The sequence below is a fragment of the Saccopteryx bilineata genome, chromosome 12 (genome assembly GCF_036850765.1).
Source record: "Saccopteryx bilineata isolate mSacBil1 chromosome 12, mSacBil1_pri_phased_curated, whole genome shotgun sequence".
Lineage (NCBI taxonomy): Eukaryota > Metazoa > Chordata > Mammalia > Chiroptera > Emballonuridae > Saccopteryx > Saccopteryx bilineata.
The window spans coordinates 15,775,987-15,797,980 of NC_089501.1; the positions used below are offsets into that span (position 1 = coordinate 15,775,987).

A 21,994-nucleotide genomic window follows, 5' to 3' on the forward strand; every position below is an offset into this window, starting at 1 on the left:
GCATTTCCAAACAAACTGATCATGGGTTTTACTTTCAGAATTAAGTTAAAAAAACACCCAGCATGTTGTTTGCCACAAGGTAAGATGGAAATTGTGTCAGCCCTCAGGCCCCTGCTTCCCTCCTGTTTCTCAGCAAAGAAGGGACTCTCAGACAAGAGTCTCATTCTTTAGCCACGGTCCTTAAGATCCTCAAGAGGGCCACGGTGGGCGTGGGGTGGGGCTCGGGTGTGCACCGGGAGCCAGTGCAGAGGGAGCAGGGTGTGCATCAGGGCCAGGCAGATCCCAGTCGGGCACACAGAAACTGTACCCTGGGCAATTTGCGTGACCCTCTGGTCTCCATTTCCCAGGTGTAAAGTGAGGGAAATAATACTGAATTCATAATGCAATTCTGAAAATTAAATGAGGTTCTGTATATAAAGTGGTGAGCATAGCATAATGCCTGACGAGAAGCAAGCACTCGACAAATGGTATGCTCTATTTTCACACTTTTACCACACTAGAAGGAAGTCATAATTAAAGGAGAAAAACCATCTATGCAGTGATGAGACTGTAAACATCAAGATCTTGGCTGCTTTACTTATGTTTAGATCAAGCTTAAGGAGACCATTCTCTGGACAAGAACATGCATTCTATTGGGAGGAAGAAGGGAGCATATTTTAGAGTATAACTGAGGAGCTGTATTTTTTATTAAATGTGTGGTCTTAACTAATCACCTCTATTTTAAACCTAAAGAAAAAGGAAAATTTATCAGGCATTGTTACTATTGTTTTTCATAAACCCAATATACATGCAAACTAATATCTGAGGCTTAAGAGTCAATTAAGAAATAAAAATCTTATTTTAAATAAGGCAAAATTTTGTTTAAAAAATAAATATCTTAACTTGAGGTCTTGTTACATAATGATGGAAAAGTCTGGGGTACATTATATACAGCAGACACTGTCTTTTATGCCACTGATATGCTCTGTGCCTCTGGGGTTTGTGAAAACAGGATGCTCCAGAGTGAAGCGCAGGAGCAAGGGTCTCACCAGAGGTGGAGGAAGAACCTTTCCTCCCTGTCAGTTTGGTTTGCCACCTTCAGATCAGCTCCTGAAAGTGCTATCTGCAAAAATCTCCCAGTGTTTGGGAAAACCCTAGAAACACGATGGTAATGCAAAAGATTTCAAGTCTATCAAAGGCAGTCCCTTCTTGAGACAGCTTTTGAGCAATTCCACTGAGAACCAAAGGCCTACAAATATACTAACCAATCATGTAACGAGACAGCTTTCTCCCTCAGGAATTCTAAAATGCAGTGCTCAGCTGTCAGGGAAAAGGTGTTCTGTCAGTGCCAGCGTCTGGAATTCACCTCTCAAGGTTCCGGGAAGCAACAGGGCTGAGTCCCTGCTAACCACGGTCACTGCTTGATTACTAAATAATCTGACAGGTGTGATATACAGAACCCCACTTCTGCTACACTGCTCTTTATAGAGAAAACACAAATGAATGGAAGATGATGAACAGCAATGGGTAAAAAGTATGACAGAAAAAGACTACTAAAGTTAAGACAGATTAAGACAACTAAGGAACTAATAATACCTGATTACTCGTGGCTTGTATGATTATAAAACCCTAAACTTCACTTATCACATAAAGTAGAGAATTTAGGTCAGAACTTTTACTTATCAAGAATATATACATCCAGGCCCTGGCCGGTTGGCTCAGTTGGCCTGGTGTGCGGGGGACCCGGGTTCGATTCCCGGCCAGGGCACATAGGAGAGGCAGCCATTTGCTTCTCCACCCCCACCCCTCCTTCCTCTCTGTCTCTCTCTTCCCCTCCCGCAGCCAAGGCTCCATTGGAGCAAAGGTGGCCCGGGCGCTGGGGATGACTCCTTGGCCTCTGCCCCAGGCGCTAGAGTGGCTCTGGTTGCGGCAGAGCGACACCCCCCTGGTGGGCAGAGCATTGCCCCTGGTGGGCGCGCCAGGTGGATCCCTGTTGGGCGCATGCGAGAGTCTGTCTGACTGTCTCTCCCCGTTTCCAGATTCAGAAAAATACAAAAAAAAAAAAAAAAAAAAAAAAAAGAATATATACACCCAGAGCAGTTTTCCTAATGAGGACTCTATAACTGGTTACTTAGACTTGATATTATAGTTTGCCAAACTTTTACCTAGTCCCAGAAAGAACCTAGATTCCTAAATTTCCCTGCCTTTCTTTAGTTTACCTTATGCAAACTGGGAGTGTAATTCTCTAGATCGCAGGTGGGTGGAGAACTACAACCACAGAAGCAAATACACAACTTAACAGGCATATTCTAATAGCACTACATTAAAGAAGCATTAAGGAAGAAAGAGATGAACAGAATCTCCCTTCCCCAGTCCCTCTAGGGCAACTGTTTTTACAACTCTGTATTTCAGTTCATCTTGGAATAGGGCCCTTGGAATATACTATGTATCTTAGAGCAGGACTTTTTATTTATAGTTAAAATTGTCTATTTTTTTTCAGTCAATCTTAGAAGTATTTGATTTTGACAAGGCATGGGAAGTACAAATAGCCTTTGGTTTTTACTTTTCCTTACAATTAATGGAAAGTGGACCTAAAATTCTAACATTAAAATCAATAGATGGGGTGGGGGCATTTAAAAAAGCTAGAAAAAGGAAACTAAAACACAGTTGTAGCCAGGAAAGAACACCTTTACTTCTCTGTGTTATTAGCTTATATTAAATAAATCCTACTTCGAAATCTAACATGAAATAACTTAAAAATAACATCATAGATCAAAAGCTTTCTATTAGTTTAGGTTGAATCATAAAAACATGTCATCTCTTATGTTAAGTCTAAATTCAGCCAAAATGTTTTTTAGAAAGTCTTTAAGAATATAATGTTCCAATAAAAGGAAGTAAAGTTTTAGAGCATTATTTGGTGTTCTGATTCCAAATCTAATCCTGCAGGCATAAACTACAAAGTTAATAAAGAGCAGATTAAAACCAACCAAGGACAAATTATTAACTCCGTTTTTCCATTTCACTCTTCAATTCTTCTTTTAAATGTATTAGGAATCTCTGCTCCCAAAGTAGTTAAAGCTGCAGCAGCTCTAATATTCAACGGATCTTATCACAAAGGGTGTAGACACTTCCTAAATGAAAGCACCATATGCCTAATTATCAAGCTAAATTTATACCCGTAGCTATCTCAGAATGAAACATTTTCAGCTTTTCGGCTCACAAAATATTCCTTTCTATGCCCCGAAGGTATCTCTCCAGATTTTATTTTTCTCTGCCAGCCCTCCCCACACAAATATATCTGAGTGTATATTTGAGTGATAGGAGGCCAGGAAGCCAGATGTAATTGGACACTGATAATTGGACACCGTTTCCCTGGTTTTCCTAAGGATGAGCATCACTTCTACAAGGAAACAACTGAAACAAGGCAAAAGAGTACTTCCCTTCCTGCCACAGGAAGCAGAGATTTTGGCAACAACTAAACAGGGTGGTAGCAGCAGCAATACAACTGTTGGTTAACACAGCAATACTGCAGCCAAACTTCCTTTCCTTTCCTGGAAATGACTTCTTGAATCCAATTACTTATGAACAACCCCTTTTCTTAAGAAAAGTCCAAGCTATTGTTTCAATCAATCCCTAGCTGCTAATAAATAAATACTGTTTATTGGCTATGCTGCATGCCAGACACAGTGCTGAAAGAGTCACATACATTTTCTTACCTTCATGCTTACAACAACTCTGCAAAACAGAATGATTAGCTCCATTTCACAGAGGAGGAAAGGGGGTGCTCAGAAGAAGGGTTTCCACTCCGCCACACTGGCGCACAGGCTGACTAGAATTTTGGCATTTCTCATTCTGGTTAAATTTAAGACAAATTGCCATCCACTTTTAAATTCTGGGCCATGAATCTGAGAGATAGAAAAAGGTGTCTGCTTGGAAGATATTAAAAACTATGAAATTAGCAAAACACAGGCCAAAGAAAAATCATAAATGTGACGGGAATTTTGAGAAGAGATTGGCAAAGATTGAGAATGAAAAAGTAAGACAAAACCGTGAATAGGTGCGTTTCAGAGACCGTAACATATGCAAGTTAGCTGAAGCCGAGTCCGGCCTGATTTCAGGGTTATGACTGAGAAGCAACCCCAGGCAGGCTGTGGAAGACCATGGACATCAGCCTCAGTAGCTGGGACTTCATTCCAGAGCACTGTTTTCAAACTTCAGTCACCAGACCAGCAGTGCCAGCATCACCCAGGAATGTGTTAAATATGCCAATTTTGTGGCCTCCCCAGACCTGCTGAATCAGAAAGTTTGGGGAGAGCACCCAGTCAACTGTTCACATGCCCTCCAGGTGACTCTCTGAAGAGCGACTCTGTGGGAAACGCAGGCCCACTAAAACCTCTAAGCTGGCAACAGGAGAGAAGGGATATTTAAAGAAGACTAATCTAAGAGTGATCTGCAGAATGAATTGGAAAAGGGACCATTTGCAAATTCATAAAATTCACAGAGCCTGCACCATGCAAATATTTACTTGAGAGAGCACTTTTTAGGAGATCCAATATTAAATGAGGAAACCGAAGACCAAGGTTCTTTCTCAAAACATACCTTCTTACAGAGAAAATTTTTATTAATTCTAACTTCTATTGTGGAACATAACACCTAATTTATTACTTTTCATTTCAGTGTAGTACTGTTAGCATGACTTATTAAAATACCATTTCCCTCAGAGTTTGTTTGCTAGGATAGGAAAAAAACCTTTAATTAGGTGTATCATCATATGTAAAATTGAAATGTAAAAAAAAAAGTTCTTATTAAATATAGTCTACAACTGTAGATACTAATGGGCAGAAATGAATGAGGGCTATCTAAATTAGAGTCATACACAGTAGCCTTCTTTATCCCCAGTGGATACCTGAAACTGCAGATAATATCGAACCTCATATATACCATGTTTCTTACTACTATACATAGATATACCTATAATAAGGTTTAATTTATAAATCAGTCATGGTTAGATTAACACCTAATAATAAAATAGAACAATTATAAAAATATGCTGTAATAAAAGTACTGTGAATGTAGTTCCCTCTCTCAAAGTATCTTACTGTGCTGAACTCACTCTTCTTCTTGCAATGCTGTGAGATGACACGATGCCTACGTCAGGAGCTGCAGTGAGGTGAACGACATAGAGACTGACCGTGACAGAGTGTTAGGCTACTACTGACCTTCTGACCATAAGGGTTACTTGAACCCAAGCTCTACCACACAGGAAAAGTCAATATGGTAACTGGGATGGCTACTACATGACTAAGGGCGGGGAGCAGGGCACAGATGGCGCGGAGATGCCGCACGAGGGAAGGTGCACAACCCACACAGCACAGCACAGATTTCGTCTCATGACTCAGATGAGCACACAATTTAAAACTTACAAATTTTTGATTTCTGAAAATTTTCATTTCATATTTCAGACCATGGTGGGTAACTGAAAATGCAGAAAGCAAAACCATGGACAAGGGTGGACTACTAGACCTGAAAAACAAAATGCTGGGTGTAAACATAAAGCAGACTAAGTTTGAAATGAAATAGAACTTTTATCTTCAGCTAAGTGTGTACTTTCAAGGGAATCTCACAAGTATCTACATTTATTTCAGCAATATTACATCTGCTCAAAAGATATTTTATGAACCACCTTCACTGATTACAGTTTTTCTTTTTATAAACCATTCTAAAAACAACTTTAAATTTGGAAAAGGGTGTTTCCTACATGTATTACTTCCTTTATTCACTAGATCTGGTTCTGAATCATTTTTGACTGTTATAAAAAATTAAGTCTCCCCTCAAAGGACAATGACTTGTAGGCCCTGAGGATAGGTAGAGGGGCTCTAGAAATGTGTTGGATTATGAGATTATATAAAGGTGGAGAATTGCCAGATTTAACCTGAGTTAACTCATCTTGGTATGTTTGTTTTAAAAAGCATATTCATGTAGCCTGACCGGTGGTGGTGTAAGGAATGGAGTGTCAACCTGGGATGCTGAGACCCCAGGTTCGAGATCCTGAGGTCGCAGCTTGAGCATGGGCTCATCCAGCTTGAGTGTGGGATCACTGAAATAATCCCATGGTCACTGGCTTGAACCCAAAGGTCACTGGCTTGAGCCCAAGGTCGCTGGCTTGATCAAGGCATCACTGGTTCAGCTTGAGCCCCTCGGTCAAGGCACATATAAGAAGCAGTCAATGACCCTGGCCGGATGGTTCAGTGGTAGAGCGTCGGCCTGGCGTGCAGAAGTCCCGGGTTCAATTCCCGGCCAGGGCACACAGGAGAAGCGCCCATCTGCTTCTCTACCCCTCCCCCTTTCCTTCCTCTCTGTCTCTCTCTTCTCCTCCCGCAGCCGAGGCTCCATTGGAGCAAAGATGGCCCGGGCACTGGGGATGGCTCCTTGGCCTCTGCCCCAGGCGCTAGAGTGGCTCTGGTCGCGACAGAGCGATGCCCCGGAGGGGCAGAGCATCGCCCCCTGGTGGGCAGAGCGTCGCCCCCTGGTGGGCATGCCGGGCGGATCCCGGTCGAGCGCATGCGGGAGTCTGACTGTCTCTCCCTGTTTCCAGCTTCAGAAAGATACAAAAAAAAAAAAAAAAAGAAGCAATCAATGAACAACAAAAGTGACACAACTACAAGTTGATGTTTCCCATCTTTCCCCCTCTTGTTTCTCTTTCTCGAACCCGGGTTCGATTTCCGGCCAGGGCACATAGGAGAAGCGCCCATTTGCTTCTCCACCCGCCCCTCCTTCCTCTCTGTCTCTCTCTTCCCCTCCCACAGCCGAGGCTCCATCGGAGCAAAAGATGGCCCGGGCGCTGGGGATGGGTCCTTGGCCTCTGCCCCAGGTGCTAGAGTGGCTCTGGTCGAGGCAGAGCTACGCACTGGAGGGGCAGAGCATCGCACCCTGGTGGGCAGAACATCGCCCCTGGTGGGCATGCCGCGTGGATCCCGGTCGGGTGCATGTGGGAGTCTGTCTGACTGTCTTTCCCCGTTTCCAGCTTCAGAAAAATACAAAAAAAAAAAAAAAGTATATTCATTCAACAAATATTTACCGGGTCATTATGGGCAAGGCCTAGAGTTAGTGGACCTGGTAGATGAATAAGGAGAAATCTCTTTCTCCTACTCAACATGGTAGCTCTGGAACAGCTTCATGGCTATGAAGAGCCAACGTCCAGAGATTCTGTACTCTTGGAGTAAGAAAAAACAGAAGTACTTCTAACCTATGCAACAATTTTATCTTATTACTGATAGAACACTTAATTAATCTTAATTTTCCCCCTAACTGCTAACGCAACTTTTGACAGTGATTAATAAATCATCTTCACTTTTTATGCCCCTCATATTGCTCCCCACTTTTTAAAGTTACTGAGTTCCTTATACTCTCTTAAGTTAAATAACCCCCAGGAGGATTATATAATGAAGATCAACCAAAATGCTTAATATGAGTGAATGTTCAGAAAGTATTAACATATGCCAATGATAAAATATGCTTTTAAACTATATAAAATTCCTTTTACACTTAGTAAGAATGCCTTATAAAATTGCTGACTTGGGCTAATTAACTCCTGAAAACATAATATGTACTGTTTGAGGCATCTCTAACAATAAGATGAAAACCTGTAGTTGACAATCTACACTGCTAGTCGACTATAAAAATAATGTCTTAGAGAACAGCATCCTAAATATCCTAAAATTACTATCATCTCAAACCACAATTTATAAAAATAATATAGTACCTTTATGTCAATCGTTATTCACCATGTTAATGTAGTCTCAAAGCCAATTTTAAACAGTTCTGGTGTTTGGCAGACTTTTATGAAATAGCGAAGGTCAGACTATAAATGCATTTTGAAATGTGCACTTCTTTGCTATATTAAAAAATCAGAACTATAAACACGTTACTAGAGGGAATTAGTGAAAAATAAAAATGAAGAACCCAAACTTCATAAACAAATTATGTTTTTCTTTTATTCTAAAATAAAATACCTTAGATAAAAAGCCACGTTTACCTTATTTTAAAAAATAAAATGAAAGGCCCCTAACATACAGAAGATTAGCCTGCCCCTTCAAACATAAAGATGTATACAGTTATAGCTATGAAGTCTTACTAATGATTTCCTTTTGGTTAATTTTCTTTTTCAAGGATTTAGTTTTTTTGTAAGACTTGCCATTTTCTGGCATCACTGAAATCACTTCTGAAATTCTATTTGAATTATTTTTGATCTTCAACTACAATCTTAAAATAATAATCATCCTGATGAATTCTAAAAAGAGAAGATCTCTCCCCACCTACCTCCAGTCTTCAGAGGTGCTGTAACCTTCCTCAAATATCTGATGCAAAAACCCAACTATAATTTAACAATGAAGATGAGCTAAAGGAGGCTTAATTGACATAAAATGGGCGGTTTCAGGTGTTTTTAGCAGTCCTTTACCCATAGTCAACTGTGGTTCAAAAATGTTACATGAAAAATTCATTAAATAAACAATTCATGGTGTGCCATTCTGAGTAGCGTGATAAAATGATGGTATGTCTCACCTGCTCTGATGCTGGTTTGAATCATCCGTCTCTCCAGAGTATCCAGGACATATATGCTCCCAGACCTCAATGTCAGTCACTCAGTAACCCTCTGGGTTCTTAGATCAACTGTTGCAGTGCTTGTATTCAAGTAACTATTTCATTTAATAATGGCCCCAAAGCACAAGAGTAGTGATGCTGGCAATTTGGATATACCAAAGAGGAAGAGCTGTACAGTGCTTTCTTTAAGTTAAAAGTTATGTATGTCCAGAAAAAAATAACACAGCATACTTGGCACTATCCGTGGTTCCAGGTATCCACTGTGGGTCTTGAACGTATCCCCGTGGATAAGGGGGCACTACTGTGCCCCTTGCAATAAACACTACATTTTATCCTAGGTGTCAACCCAGGCAGGAAGCAAATTTTGTTGTATGTTTTTTAAAAATAAAATGCTCTCTACTGCTCTTCGGGACTTTGTCTCCTTTGCGAGTCCAATATCAATTTTTGTGAGGCAACTAGTGATAAGACTTTTAACAGCAGCCTTTAAGAAGCAATATATCAATGAAAGAGAGGCTCTGATGCTGAAAATTCAGGCAGCTGGGAACGAGATTTTGAGAACGGCCACACATTCCTGTGCTGTCTTAATCATGTCACAGGTCTGTCCTTTTGCCTTATGCCCTGACAGAGACGCAGTGAGAAAACACCCCTTTCAGTAGCTCCATCACATAACCTGGTGAGAGAGGAACTAGGGTCAGACAGTCGTGCTCCAAACACCAGCTCAGGAAAGCTGGACATGACCACTGCCAGTGTGGGTGATGGGCCCAGCCTTCCATCTTTTGACTCTCTTGTCCCTTAAGAGGAATCAAGTGTTCTTCACAGGACTTCAATGAGACAATTCAATGAAGAAGGGTTTGGCAGATGTGCAGATTTGAGCAGTAGTAGCTCATGGCCTCTGGACGGCTGAGCTCCTGTCTCAAATACAGTCATTCACAGCTTGTGCACATCAATTACTGCCACACCTTTTGTCATAAACTACCGCCCTTTGCAGAAAGGCATCCCCACCAGTGTCACAACAAAGACCGCGTAGTGTGCGGCGTGCTGTGTCATTAAGCTACCCCGTGGGCACGTGATGTCCTTCTTCAGGTCTCCTCCCACACTAAGAATCAGAAGCAGGACTATCTAACGGGAGACCCACATATAAGTATGTGGAAAACTGCAAACGGAAGAGCATATATCATGGCCCGAGTGTCACTGTGTGAAAAGATGTAGAGCAAGAGTGATCAGAAAGTAGTGGGGACAATCAGGACTGGGCCTTTGATAAGCTTAAGAGCCAGAGAGAGAGAGGGCTGACAGAAAAAAAGAAGTGAGGAGGCATTCCAGTTACACAAGTCAAGTACTGACAAAGGATACCTACCTGTGCTTTTTCATTTTATTATCTCTATTCTGAATTATCAGCGGGACTGCTGGGCTCCAAAGTACCAAAAGCCACTGTGGAGTATTCCTGACTGAGAAGAGGGCTTCCACTTTTAAATGCTCTTAAACTTTAATCTCATTAGGTTTTCTTTCAAGCACCTAATGATCACAGAAGTCCTTATCAGGACTCAGTGGGGGTGGGGGAGGGCTAATGCATTCTTCAGAGCAAAGCAAAGAGCCAGTATGGCTTTCTCAGGGGATACTTTACCCAGCAGAGATGTTTCATCTCGCCTTAGGGTGGTCTCAGTGGGGCTCCTGCTGCTGGCCTACCACTCGCTGAGCAGGAGGTGGGGTGGGGCCATTGGAGCTGTGCTATCCCAGGCTTAGCAAGGCCTGGGCACTAGGGGGCTGTTCCCATCTCTTCCCCAGTGCACTGGGGAAGTCTCACGATGTCCCAGATCATGCGCCCAGTTTCTCAGACATAAAATGAGTTCTGGGCTTCAGGCTCTCTGAGGTCCGACTGGGCCTGAAAACCTAGTATAGACTTACTACATAGGTTTTGCTTAGTCTAACTTCAAAGTTCTCAATAAAGGCCAAAATCTTTGAGTTATATATATTATAAAATACAACTGATTTATATAAATTTTACTATCAGGTGACAGACTGAACTCTGGTTACAGAATTGATCATAATTATGATATATAAATTTTTGCCAAGTCTAAAATAATTTTCTTCTTACTTTTAAAATTTTTGTTTATTGATTTTAGAGAAAGAGAGAGAGGAAGAGGAGGAAGAAGGAAAGGAGGGAGGGAGAGAGGGAGGGAAGGAGGGAGAGAGGGACACTGATTTGTTGTTCCACTTATGGTATGTATACATTCTCTGGTTGATTCTTATGTGTGTCCTGACTGGGTATTGAACCTGCAACCTTGGCTCTAACCAATTGAGCTAGTGATCCAGGGCTCTTCTCAACTCTTAAAAACATCCCTCCAAAGACAACATAGGTTAAAATGCACTTTACTCAATCTCTCTCTCTATTTTGGCGAACAATTTCCATGCTTAAGGAGGTAACACAAGAACTATGATTATGCTGAGAAGATGGTACTTCAGTACAAGCACATTAGACTGTGAGAAAGAGACAAATTAATTCTTTAACACATATTTTGAAGTACAGAAGCTAGAGAAGTATATAATTTTTTTTAATAGAGACGGAGACAGAGAGAGGGATAGATAAGGACAGACAGACAGGAAGGGAAAAAGATGAGAAGCATCCATCATTAGTTTTTCATTGCGGCACCTTAGTTATTCATTGATTGCTCTCTCATATGTGCCTTGACCATGGGCCTTCAGCAGATCGAGTAACCCCTTGCTCGAGCCAGCAACCTTGGGTCCAAGCTGGTGAGCTTTGCTCAAACGAGATGAGCCCGTGCTCAAGCTGGCGACCTTGGGGTCTCAAACCTGGGTCCTCTGCATCCCAGTCCGATGCTCTATCCACTGTGCCACCGCCTGGTCAGGTAGAAGTATATAATTTTAAAGACACCTAAATATTTTGGAATTTTGCAGAAATCTGAGAAAATCAGAGTTGACAGTACTACAATAAAATTAGAGCTGGCTAGGAAGGTTGTTGTGTCCCTTTAAGCATCATACTTTTTTGAACTATTTTTGGTAACTTTTTGAAACTTCATTACCCACTTCCACAATTTATTCAACAGTATATAAAACAATGTGGTCTTTGTTTGATGAGTTTAGGTAGTTACTAATAGCTGTAGTAACAGCAAGTAGCATTTATTATATACTCACTGCATGCCTGACGCCATTCTAAGTGCTTTGTGTGGAAGGGCATATAAGCCTTCTGATCCAACAAAACAGCTACTATTATTATCCCCCTTTTTACAAATGAGAAAACTGAAGTTCTGAAAGATCAAAAAACTTACTTAAGGTCACAAATCTTGTAAATGAAAAAGGCCAAATTCAGCCCCAGGGCATCTGGCTTTGGAACCAGCCCTTCTTACCACCATATTGTCACAAATGTTTGGAGCAGGGAAAGGGAAGGGCATCCAGAAACTTCAGCACTGACTCAGGTAAAGAGACAGTGTACTCCTAGAGTGAAGAGCCTAGGGATTGGTGTAATTTTTAAATGTATGACTACCTTTAAAAAATTCTTCAAGTTAGCTGTCAATTCTGTTACACGTAGTGCAATGTCAAGACAGTATGTACAAAGATGTGGTGCGTACACACACACACACACACAATGCAATGTTACTCAGCAATAAAAAAAATGAAATTATGCTATCTTTGACAACTTGGATGGACCTAGAGGGTATTATGTTAAGTGAAGTAAATCAGAGTAGGATGAATATTGAATGAGCTCACTTACATGTAGAATGTAAAAAACAAAACAAATGAACGAACAATACAAAATAGTAACAACTCATAGATACAGACAATGAATTAATGGTTGCCAGATGGGAGGAGAGGTGGGGAGATGGGTGAAAAGGTGAGGAATATTAGGAAGCACAAACTGTGTTACAGAAAAAGTCACAGGAATGTGATGTACAGCACAGAGAACATAGTCAATAATATAATCACCATGTATGGGGACAGATGGGTACTACAGTTATCATGCTGATTACCTCATTAGGTGTATAAATGTCTAATCACCATATTGTACACCTGAAGCTAATATAATATTGTATGTCAACCATAATTTAAAAATAAATTAAAAATAAAAGAGTATATATATTTATAGTTTGAAAAAGCCCCCATGTTGTTATAACCTTCTTCTCTAGGCTCTCTCTCCTCTCTTCTTTTCTCCCTCTCATTTTTCTTCCTCACCTCCCATTTTAAAGAATGCCCAATTCCCTGGCCTGATGGCTTAGTAGATAAAGCTTCAACCCCACACACCAGAGGTTGTGTGTTCAACTCCTGGTCAAGGTATCTATGAGAAAGCAATCAATGAGTGCACAACTAAATGGAACTAAATCAAATGAGTTGATGCATTTCTTTCTCTCTCTCTCAAATCAATGAAAAAAATTTCTTAAATGCTTAATCTCAGAAAGAACTAAAAGGGAAATTTCTAAATTTAAAGATATAAGAAAAGTAATTACATTAAAAACAAAACAAAACAAAACAAAAAACAGATGGCATCTTAGGTTATGATAAAATAAAAATGCCCAACTGAATGATTACAAATGCCTCTGTTTCCTGCAGAGAATTTATAAGGAGAAAAATATGTCTATCAAACTTTCCCTGGGTCTCTTTAGAAAGATAAAATCTTATAAATCATGCCACTAGTAAGAGTTTTAAAAAAATTACTATAGGTAATGTGACTTAACTAATAATATAAAGTCAAATTTACATTTCTGAAGAATTATGTTGTATGTGTTTTATACTCACTCTATATTAGGGTCAAATAATGAAAATGAACAATCAATTTATCTACTTTTTTGGCATTTTAATTAGGAAGCAACTTGTGATAAGATAGTGAGCAATGCTCATCAAGGACGAGGCTTCTATTCTTGGTCTACCATTCAACACTACACTTATCTACACTTATCTAACTGGCAATGTGACTTCCAGAACATCTTTGTGCCTCAGTGGCCTCTACAGTATATTAAACAAGTTGAGCTATCTCTAAGGTCTCATCCAGATACAATACCTGAATTAGAGCAAATGTTTACTTTTAAAAATAAAAGTTATCATTTTCATGGCATATTGATGGTAGCAGGAACATTAATTTGCAGAGTTTTGTGTCAAGGACCTTCAAAGAACGAGGATTTGGGTTTGGGGAGGTTGTTAGCGGTAGTTCAATTACTTAACACTAAACAAGGCACCGAGCTAAAGACACCAAGGGAAAAGAAGTCTTAAGTTCACCTAGAGAAAGAATTTCTTCCTTAAACTATCCAACATTAGTTTCTCTTTTATCATTTTAATCTACTTATGGGAAAGGCATTTTATCACATCTCTGAAGCTCACAGGAATGGCTTCTTCTATTTTAACCAATCAAAACTCATCTTTGACAAACACAGACATTCTTATTTTTATAGGCTGTAAAAACTTAAAAAGCCACAGGCTCTCTCCTGGGCTATGGGGTATATAGACAGGCTTTCGGGCAGTTTTGATCTGCCCTTGTATAGGCATACCTCATTTTACTGCAGTTTGCTTTATTATGCTTCACTGACGTGGCATTTCTTTTACAAACCGAAGGCAAAACCCTCCACCAGCAAAAAGATTCCAACTCACTTTATTGCGACACTCGTTTTATTGCAGTGGTCTGGAACCTAACCAGTGACACCTCTGAGGTATGCCTGTACACTTAGTCCTCATCACTCACACAGACCTGTAGGTATTCCGCCCCTCTGACCTTGAGACACATGCCTGTGCTACCATAAATTACAAAATAATTTAATACAAATATGTAAGTTCTCCACTGAAGGCCCACAAATTCAGATCTCATACAAAGGCACTTTTTACACATGTGACATACTAGGATAAACTTCTCAAGATGGTTTAGTTTGCTAGATTAAAAAATGCAGATGCATTAACTCAAAAATGCATTTTTTTTACCTCTTTTCACACCCTTAACTAGGTTCTAAGTCCTAAGCACAGCTTCTTTATATGAATCTTAAGTTACCTGATAAAAGACAGAATACTTCTTTCACACAAATTTTCAAGAGCTTACAAAAATTAAGCTGAACATAATTCATTATCCACTAACAATTTTTTCTTGCTTTCCTATATTAGTGATCAACAGTCACCATCTACTCCAGTACTTACACTGTTGAAATCTGAATTTATTCATGTACTTGTTAAAGAGAGAAACCTTTACAAACACTCCATGATGTACTTGATCTGGGAAAGATCCTAAGAGTGGGGAAATCTTACATTGCCCATATTCAGTGTGTGTGTTTCAGAACAGGGTGAGCAAAACAGGCAATGTAACAACCCAAAGGTATTTAATAAGCTCCTTCGGAGTCAGGTCTTCAAATTGTGGCTTTTATTATTTCGTAAAAATTATTTTCTGCACCAGAACTACCAATAAATTGGAAAGTTAAGTTTCAAAATAAAAGTGCTTTAATCTGCCAAGGTAGAGTATTCCTATGTCTGATATTTTTTTAAAAAGGGTTAATTGTCAATCATTAACATAAATTATAGACTTAAGAATGACCTAAGGCTAGGCCCTGGCCGGTTGGCTCAGCGGTAGAACATCGGCCCAGCGTGTAGAAGTACCAGTTCAATTCCTGGCCAGGGCACACAGGAGAAGCGCCCATCTGCTTCTCCACCCTTCCCCCTCTTCTTCTTCTCTATCTTTCTCTTCCCCGCTCGTGGCCAAGGCTCCATGGGAGCAAAGTTGGTCCAGGCGCTGAGGATGGCTCCATGGCTTCCACCTCAGGTGCTAGAATGGCTCCGGCCACAATGGAGCAACGCCCCAGATGGGCAGAGCATCGCCCCCTGGTGGGTATGCTGGGTGGATCCCAGTCAGGTGCATGTGGGAGTCTGTTTGACTGCCTCCTCGCTTCTAACTTTGGGAAAATAAAATAAATTAAAAAATAAAAGAAGAATGACCTAAGGCTAGTGTAACATATAAAATATATTTTAATTATCAGCCATCAATATGAAAAAATTAAACTTATGATTATATAAATAGGTCTGTAATAAAAAAAACTCAAGCCTGCTTTGAGAAACCCAGGGAAACCAACAGTGATCCACAGCTGATAGGTCCTAAAACTTTACCTGATAGACCCTAAACTGACTAATCAGCTGCTAACCCCCCTCCTTTATGTTAGTGGGGACTCCCCCATAAAAAAAGGGCAAGCTTCCTAATTTAATAGGGGAAACTGACTATTTTTCTAAGAATTCCATGGTGCCTTTTAACTTCTCTGCTTCTTTATTCTAACACTGCTTTTAAAGCTAAGAACAACTTAAGTACCATTTTTAAAAGATCAAACTCATGAAAATATGTAGTATACATGTATTATGAATTTCAGGGAAATTCCAGAATTAATTTATTTACAAAGTTATCAAAGGGGTGCTTCAACTTCAAGTTTTACTTCAAGATTTAACTTCCATCAGTAAGTCCTTCACAAAAATGCCTTTTTGTGAAGTATGCTAGGCAAAATCCTACATGAAATTACAGACTGTCTCCTTTAGGCTCAAATTTGTTAAAAATTTAACACAATATCAGTAACACAACCATGTTGGCAATATAAAAATAGTTTTGGCTATCTTTGAACCACATTTACAAAATAAAAGTTTTAATTTTAAATTATAGTCTAACTCCCAAAATATCAGACTCTTATATTTAATTTTTTAATTTTACTATAAAACTCTGAGTACATTTAGGTGTGATAGAGCACCTACGTATATAAAGAGAACTATAAAATATAGGAACAAATAAAAATCAAAACAAAGGCAAAGAGCCATTGGTCCATGACAGAGAGTCCGTGGTGGTACCTGAAACTGAATCTGAATGTGTTAAGTTCAAGTCCAGTGCCTTATTCGCAGTAGGCAACCAGCTCTTCCTCTCTTAAACCGAGCATTTACAGCCCAGTTTTAGGAATAGCATGAGTTCTTTTTGTTTGTTTACATAGGAACAAATCTGCCTGAACTAATCTGAAGAAAAACCATAATGCATTTCTTCCCTTTAGACCTCAACTAAGTACTGAAGCTAATTATATTTTGGGGGGGGGGGGGGTGCGGTTCTCACAACATGTAATTTAAAGAACACATTTAGTTCCACCACTTTATGCAAGACTGGGCAATATAAAAATATCTAGGATCTAAGATATTAGCACCACACAGACACAGAAGACTAAATAAATTTCCTTTACATGGTTAATTAAGATCTTTTGATATAGAGACACAGAATAACACGGATCTGATGGGGACAGATATGCACACTGTTAATATGCTGTACTGAATGGACTACGACTGTCCCACTGCTTCTGCTCCAAATGCACTTTTAATCACTACTGGTCAGTACCAATAGCTTTTTAACATTCATGTATCTTTAGTATTTAAAATAATTTCCTTGGACAACGATGAGCTATATTAATTGGCAGCTCAAGGAATTTAGAGGCATAAGACGTGTGAATTACACTGCTTCAAACTTAAGGAAAATACCAGCAGATACAGACTTGGGGTTGATTTACTTCTGGGTTTTGGTGGGATATTTTTAAGGAGGCTGGGGATAAAAAGGGGAGGAAAATGGTTGGTAAGAAGTGGAGCTTTTTCCAACTTCCTGGTTTGGTAGCCCAGGTAGAATTTCATGGGGAAGGGAAAGTGCTAACCAGAAATTGTCAGAGGAAGCCAAAATCCATTCCCTCAAGTTAGGAGGCTTCTAAGCATAAGAAGGGGTCCCCAAACAGAAAGGCCGAAGGGCTGTGGAAGGAAGCTCTCTCTGCACAGGAGGGATGAAGGCACTCTCCCTAGGGTCCACTGAAAGGGGCCCAAATCCACTTTATCTTGCTCAGCTGCAGCTTAAGCAAATTCATCTGATCACAAAATCAAGTCACAAATTCTTTGACCATTGAGCAACCTCCATTCTGAAGCCACTCAAGCTAAATACCTCTTCACCTCCTCATAATTCTGTTTACTGTCTGAAAATGGGGTAGGGGAGATTAGGAAGCTTCCTCTCCAGATTACCTATCCAATGTCACAATGCAGAATTTATTTTCAGACTCTGTAAAATTTTTTAAAATGATAGAAATATTACATTCATTCATAATGTATTTCAGCAATCTGAATCAAGATTTGAGATGAAATGTTTTTAATATGCTTCCTACAGCTCTTGGACTGTGTAAACATCCAGGCTGGTATGTAGTTTCACACAGAATAGCTGTAGAAGAAGGCATGTCCACATGCCTGGTGACAAGTGATCTAGAGGAAGTCCAGGTTTTAAGTCCTGACTCCATCAATAACAGGTTCTAGGGCTCTGGGCCCTTCAACTTTCATCTTTACAATGACCATTTAAAATTATTTTACGGTTCTCTTCAGCTTTAAGCCAGTCATGAGCTAACCACATGTGACATGAAAGAAATTATGAAAGACTTATCAAAGTCCATGTTTGTTCTAGCCTGTCATCATTGTGCTGCTGTGGAGCAAACCTGTTGCATCACGTGAAATACTTTTTTTCTGACTACACTAAAAAACAAGAGGCAGTTGGTTTGGCTTTTTCAATTTTTCCTTTTTTTTTTCTTTTTCTTAAGTAAAGAGTGTATCCTCTATAGTAGCCAGTTCTCAAGTTTCACCTTTATAGTCTGTAAGTACACAGAGGATGCCACCTGGCATAATCAGGCCACATGACTGAACGCTGGGGTGTGCTGGCTTGCTGTAGAACCCTTTTATCATGCGTGATTGATGCTTAGCATTTACCGTACATTAAAGCTTCATTCCAAGTCTTATTGGGGGCTGTTTGGGATCTTCACTGTCACTGTTTTTCAGGGACAATTAACAGTATCTGTCAGTGAAAGAAGAGGTTTGCACACTACCTGCCCTTATATTTAATGCCTACCTCGTGTTGCTTATGCTCAGCCGAGCATGCAAGTTAGAAGCAACGAGATTCAACCTCAGATGGTAACTGGCCACATCTACTATGATACTGAAAAAAGGAAAACGAAAGAGTCTTTGACTCTACACCTGGTGGAGGTGGTAAACCTCCACGTCCCCCTACACTGTCATGTTTCAGAATTAAGAGTTTTACAGGTTTCTCGTTTCTCCCTGAAGAACACAGCGGATCTCAGGGGATTTCTAGCATGGTGCACCCACCTCTTTGATCTTCGCCCTCTTCTCCCGGATGGCAGCGTCTGCCGGCTCCCGGCCAACCGCCCCGATGGGGGGCACGAAATCCACCGGGGGCAGCCCCCTGAACGCCGCCTTGTCACGCAGCTGGTCCTGGGCCACCTTCTCCTTCTCTAGCAGGATGTCTCTTTGGATCTCCTCGGGCAGCTTCTGCAGGGTCTCCTTGGCTTCCCTGAGAGCCCGCTCGTGGTTTTCGCGGATCCTGGCCAAGTTGTCCTCCAGGTCGGCCGCGTCCTCGGCGCGCCCCCCGGGCCCGGGCTTGCGGTCGGCGGCCGGCTGCAGGGCGGGGCTGGAGTGGAACAAGACCCCGCTGAGCAGCTTGGAGGAGTCGGGCAGAAAGAAGATCGCCCCGAAGCAGAGCGTGATGAAGGCGCTGAACACCAGCAGCAGCACGAACTTCTCCGTCAGGCGGAAAGCGGCGGGGCCGGACCCCTTCCTGCCGCCGCCGCCGAGCCCCCCGCCCAGGCCACCGCCCAGGCTGCTGCCCGCGGGGCTGCTGAAGAGCGGCAACAGGCCCCCCACCGGCATCGTTCCCGCCGTCGCGGCCGCCGGGCTGCCGGCTGGCCAATGGCCCTGCGCCCCGCCGCTCAGCAGCCAAACTTCGCCGCCGCCCGGCGTCAGCGGCTGCGGGGCTGGGTCCTGCGCATCCAGGCCGCCCACACCTCTCGGCCGGGCTGCGGGGATCCCCTGGGCGAACACCTCCCCTCCGGGTGTTCTTCCTGGGGTGGCTCCTTTGGCAAACAAGCAAGCGCGACAGACAGCTGGCTGCAGCCCCTGCGGGGAAAGAAACAGTAACACGTAGTAATTACGAGGATGGGGATAAAGTTTCCAGCGGATCTCCGCCCGCCGACAGCCGCGCGAGCCTCCCGGACAGCTCCCCCTGCGCGGAGTCGGGAGTCGCGCCCCGGACGCCGCCCTCCAAGTCCACTCTCTGGACTTGAGGTGAAGTTTCCGCGTCCCGGGAGGAGGGGTGTCCTGCGCGCACCTGGGGCAGGCCCGCATGCGGGCACCTCCCGGGCGGAGGGGCGCACCTGGGGACCGGCGGGGAGCGGCGTGGGTGCGGGCGTGTCAACTTCGCCCGGTCCCCATCTCACACTGGGACTAGTTGCCTCCGCTTCCCAGGCGGCTGCTGAGCTTGCAGCCCGGCAGCCCGGCAGCCCCGCAGCCCCGCAGCCGGTCCGCTAGGCGAGCGCGCCGACCCGCGGGCGAACGCCGCGGAGCAGGGTAGCACGATGCCCTCCGCCGCGGCCCCGCGAGCACCAACACCACTGCCGGTCTCCAGGCGGTCGGAAACGGGGGCGGTTACGCGGCCCAAGAGTGACGGCGCGTCCGGGCCAATCACACGCCGCTCAGGGGCCCTCGGGGGCGGGGACGAGGCGGGGAGGGGGCCGCGCGGGGCGGGGAGTTTACGGGAAGCGCAGCCTCTGGGGGGCCCGGCCCGGGGCCGCGAGGTCGCGGGTCCCCGAGGCGTGAGGCGGACAGCAGCTGTGGTGGGGAGCGAGGTCCGACCCGGGCGGAGGCCCGGGACGCGGGACCGCGGGAGGGCCTCGATGTCAGGGAGTTCATTCCGCGCTGGCCTCGGGTACGGGTCCCGGGTCGTGGCTGTTCTCCAGTGACTGAGGGGTCCCTGGGCTGACGGGGGACCCTGTCGCCCTTCGGACCCGGGCCGGGCCAGGTGGGCTGACTCCGAGGGATCGGAGAAGGGCAGGGTCTCCGAGAGAAGCACCGGACACTGGATCCTTTGGAAGCGCGTGGTTTCAACAATTACCCTCTTTTTACCCAATGCAGGGATTCCGTAAATGCCCCGTAGCGGTTAAACCGAAAGTCCCCAGGTGAGGATCTGTGCTCCGGGGAGGTTCTTCGCAGCCGGGTCTAACGCCGTTAGAGACGGTTTTGTGGTGGTTTAGAATTCTTCGCACGCATCCTCCCCCTTAAAAAAAAAAAAAAAAAAAAAGTGTGTGTGCCTCCCCCACCCACTCCCACTTTGAAATTCATTTACCTCATATAGTTGTCACATTTTCCATTTAAAGAAGACAGTTTTATGTTGCCAGAGCTTCATAAAAGCAATAAATAAATTTGAACACTGTGTTGAAATTAAGTCTTGGATTTGACTACTTCTATGGAAGTAAGGACTTTGTCCAAAAGAGATTGTTTTCAAGACAGTATTATTTTCCAAAATGTGGTCGTAATTCCCCTGTTGCTCTGCAAATAAAGGGTTATCAGAGAAGAAATAGTTGACTGACTGACTTCTCATTTCTGAAAGCTAGTTTGAAGCAGCCATATCTTACCCCTCACCCTTCTCTGGAAATGTGATTTTAGCTCTGTACTTATTGTCTTGAAACAAAGGAAACAGCTGGCACCTTTCTGGGAAGTGCCCACAATAGTTGTTTTCAGGTGTTATACTGTACGAGAAAATATAAAAGTAAATCAGAAATCCTTATTACAGTTTTTATTTAAGTATTCATTTCACCATCATTATTTGTTGTATATTTGTTTTGTATGAAATGAATCATACAGCCAAAGTTTCTGTTGATGGAAAAGTATTGTTTGATAAAGCCAACTTTATGGCTTGATTATTTTGATAACTGCTATGAAATTGTATGCCCAGAAGAGTGCAGCATATCCAAGCAGGGTAATTAAATATAGGATTGGAAAAGAAAACAAAATGCTGAAATGGTGACTTTTGTTTCAAAGTTATGGGTAGATTGAAAAGTTTGATCATTGTGAAATAATATTGTTTTCAACAACAACTATAAAATTGATTTACTCGTGGTAGATAGATAATAAATAGGTAATGATTAGGGTTAATTATCCTAAAAGTCAGTCTCTTTCACAATAAATTTATTACTTTCACTATTATGCTTTAAAAATGGGATATCTTATAGACACAAAATATTTTAAAACTTTGATTAAAAATTAATACTACCAAGTGTTCTAGAAAGCAATAAAATCAGCTTTTAAGTGCATGTTAAAATGATGAGGGATAGGAGGCTATAATATAACCTAATTTTATTTCTGGTACTCTTTAATTATGATATGCAACTAGTTTGGACATTGAAACCATCACCTATAGTGGAAACACTCTAAATTTAGCATATGGACTTAAAGATTATCTTTTCCCCCTAAAACTTTAAATTTGATTTCTCTATATTGTGTTTAAGTATTTTTAAATGATTGCTTTATTTCTGTTCACCTTTATGAAGCTTCTTTTAAGTTTGCTTTCTTTTTACCTGTATTCGTATAAAAGAGACATTGTGAGTAAAAC

At 42.2% G+C, this 21,994-nt stretch overlaps 2 protein-coding genes across 3 annotated transcripts in view; one reads left to right on the top strand and one right to left on the bottom strand.

The window, feature by feature from the left end:
* Window positions 1–19,988, bottom strand: part of MAN1A1 (mannosidase alpha class 1A member 1) — a 163,622-nt gene extending 143,634 nt beyond the window's left edge. The window contains exons 1-2 of one of the 2 annotated variants that reach the window (XM_066248528.1): window positions 19,761–19,988; window positions 18,697–19,503 (exon numbers count right to left, since the gene is read on the bottom strand). In XM_066248528.1, the coding sequence (XP_066104625.1) occupies window positions 18,697–19,257 (561 nt within the window). In that variant the 5' untranslated portion in view covers window positions 19,258–19,503; window positions 19,761–19,988. Of the gene's footprint in view, window positions 1–18,696; window positions 19,504–19,714 lie in introns of both variants that reach the window. The other variant, XM_066248527.1, reaches the window with a different exon arrangement.
* LOC136316470 (collagen alpha-2(I) chain-like) lies at window positions 19,962–21,235 on the top strand. The gene is made up of 2 exons (XM_066248529.1): window positions 19,962–20,311; window positions 20,518–21,235. Exons 1-2 carry the CDS (start codon window positions 19,962–19,964, stop codon window positions 20,537–20,539), a joined length of 372 nt encoding a protein of 123 aa, XP_066104626.1. The 3' UTR covers window positions 20,540–21,235.
* Window positions 21,236–21,994: the final 759 nt, after the last annotated feature.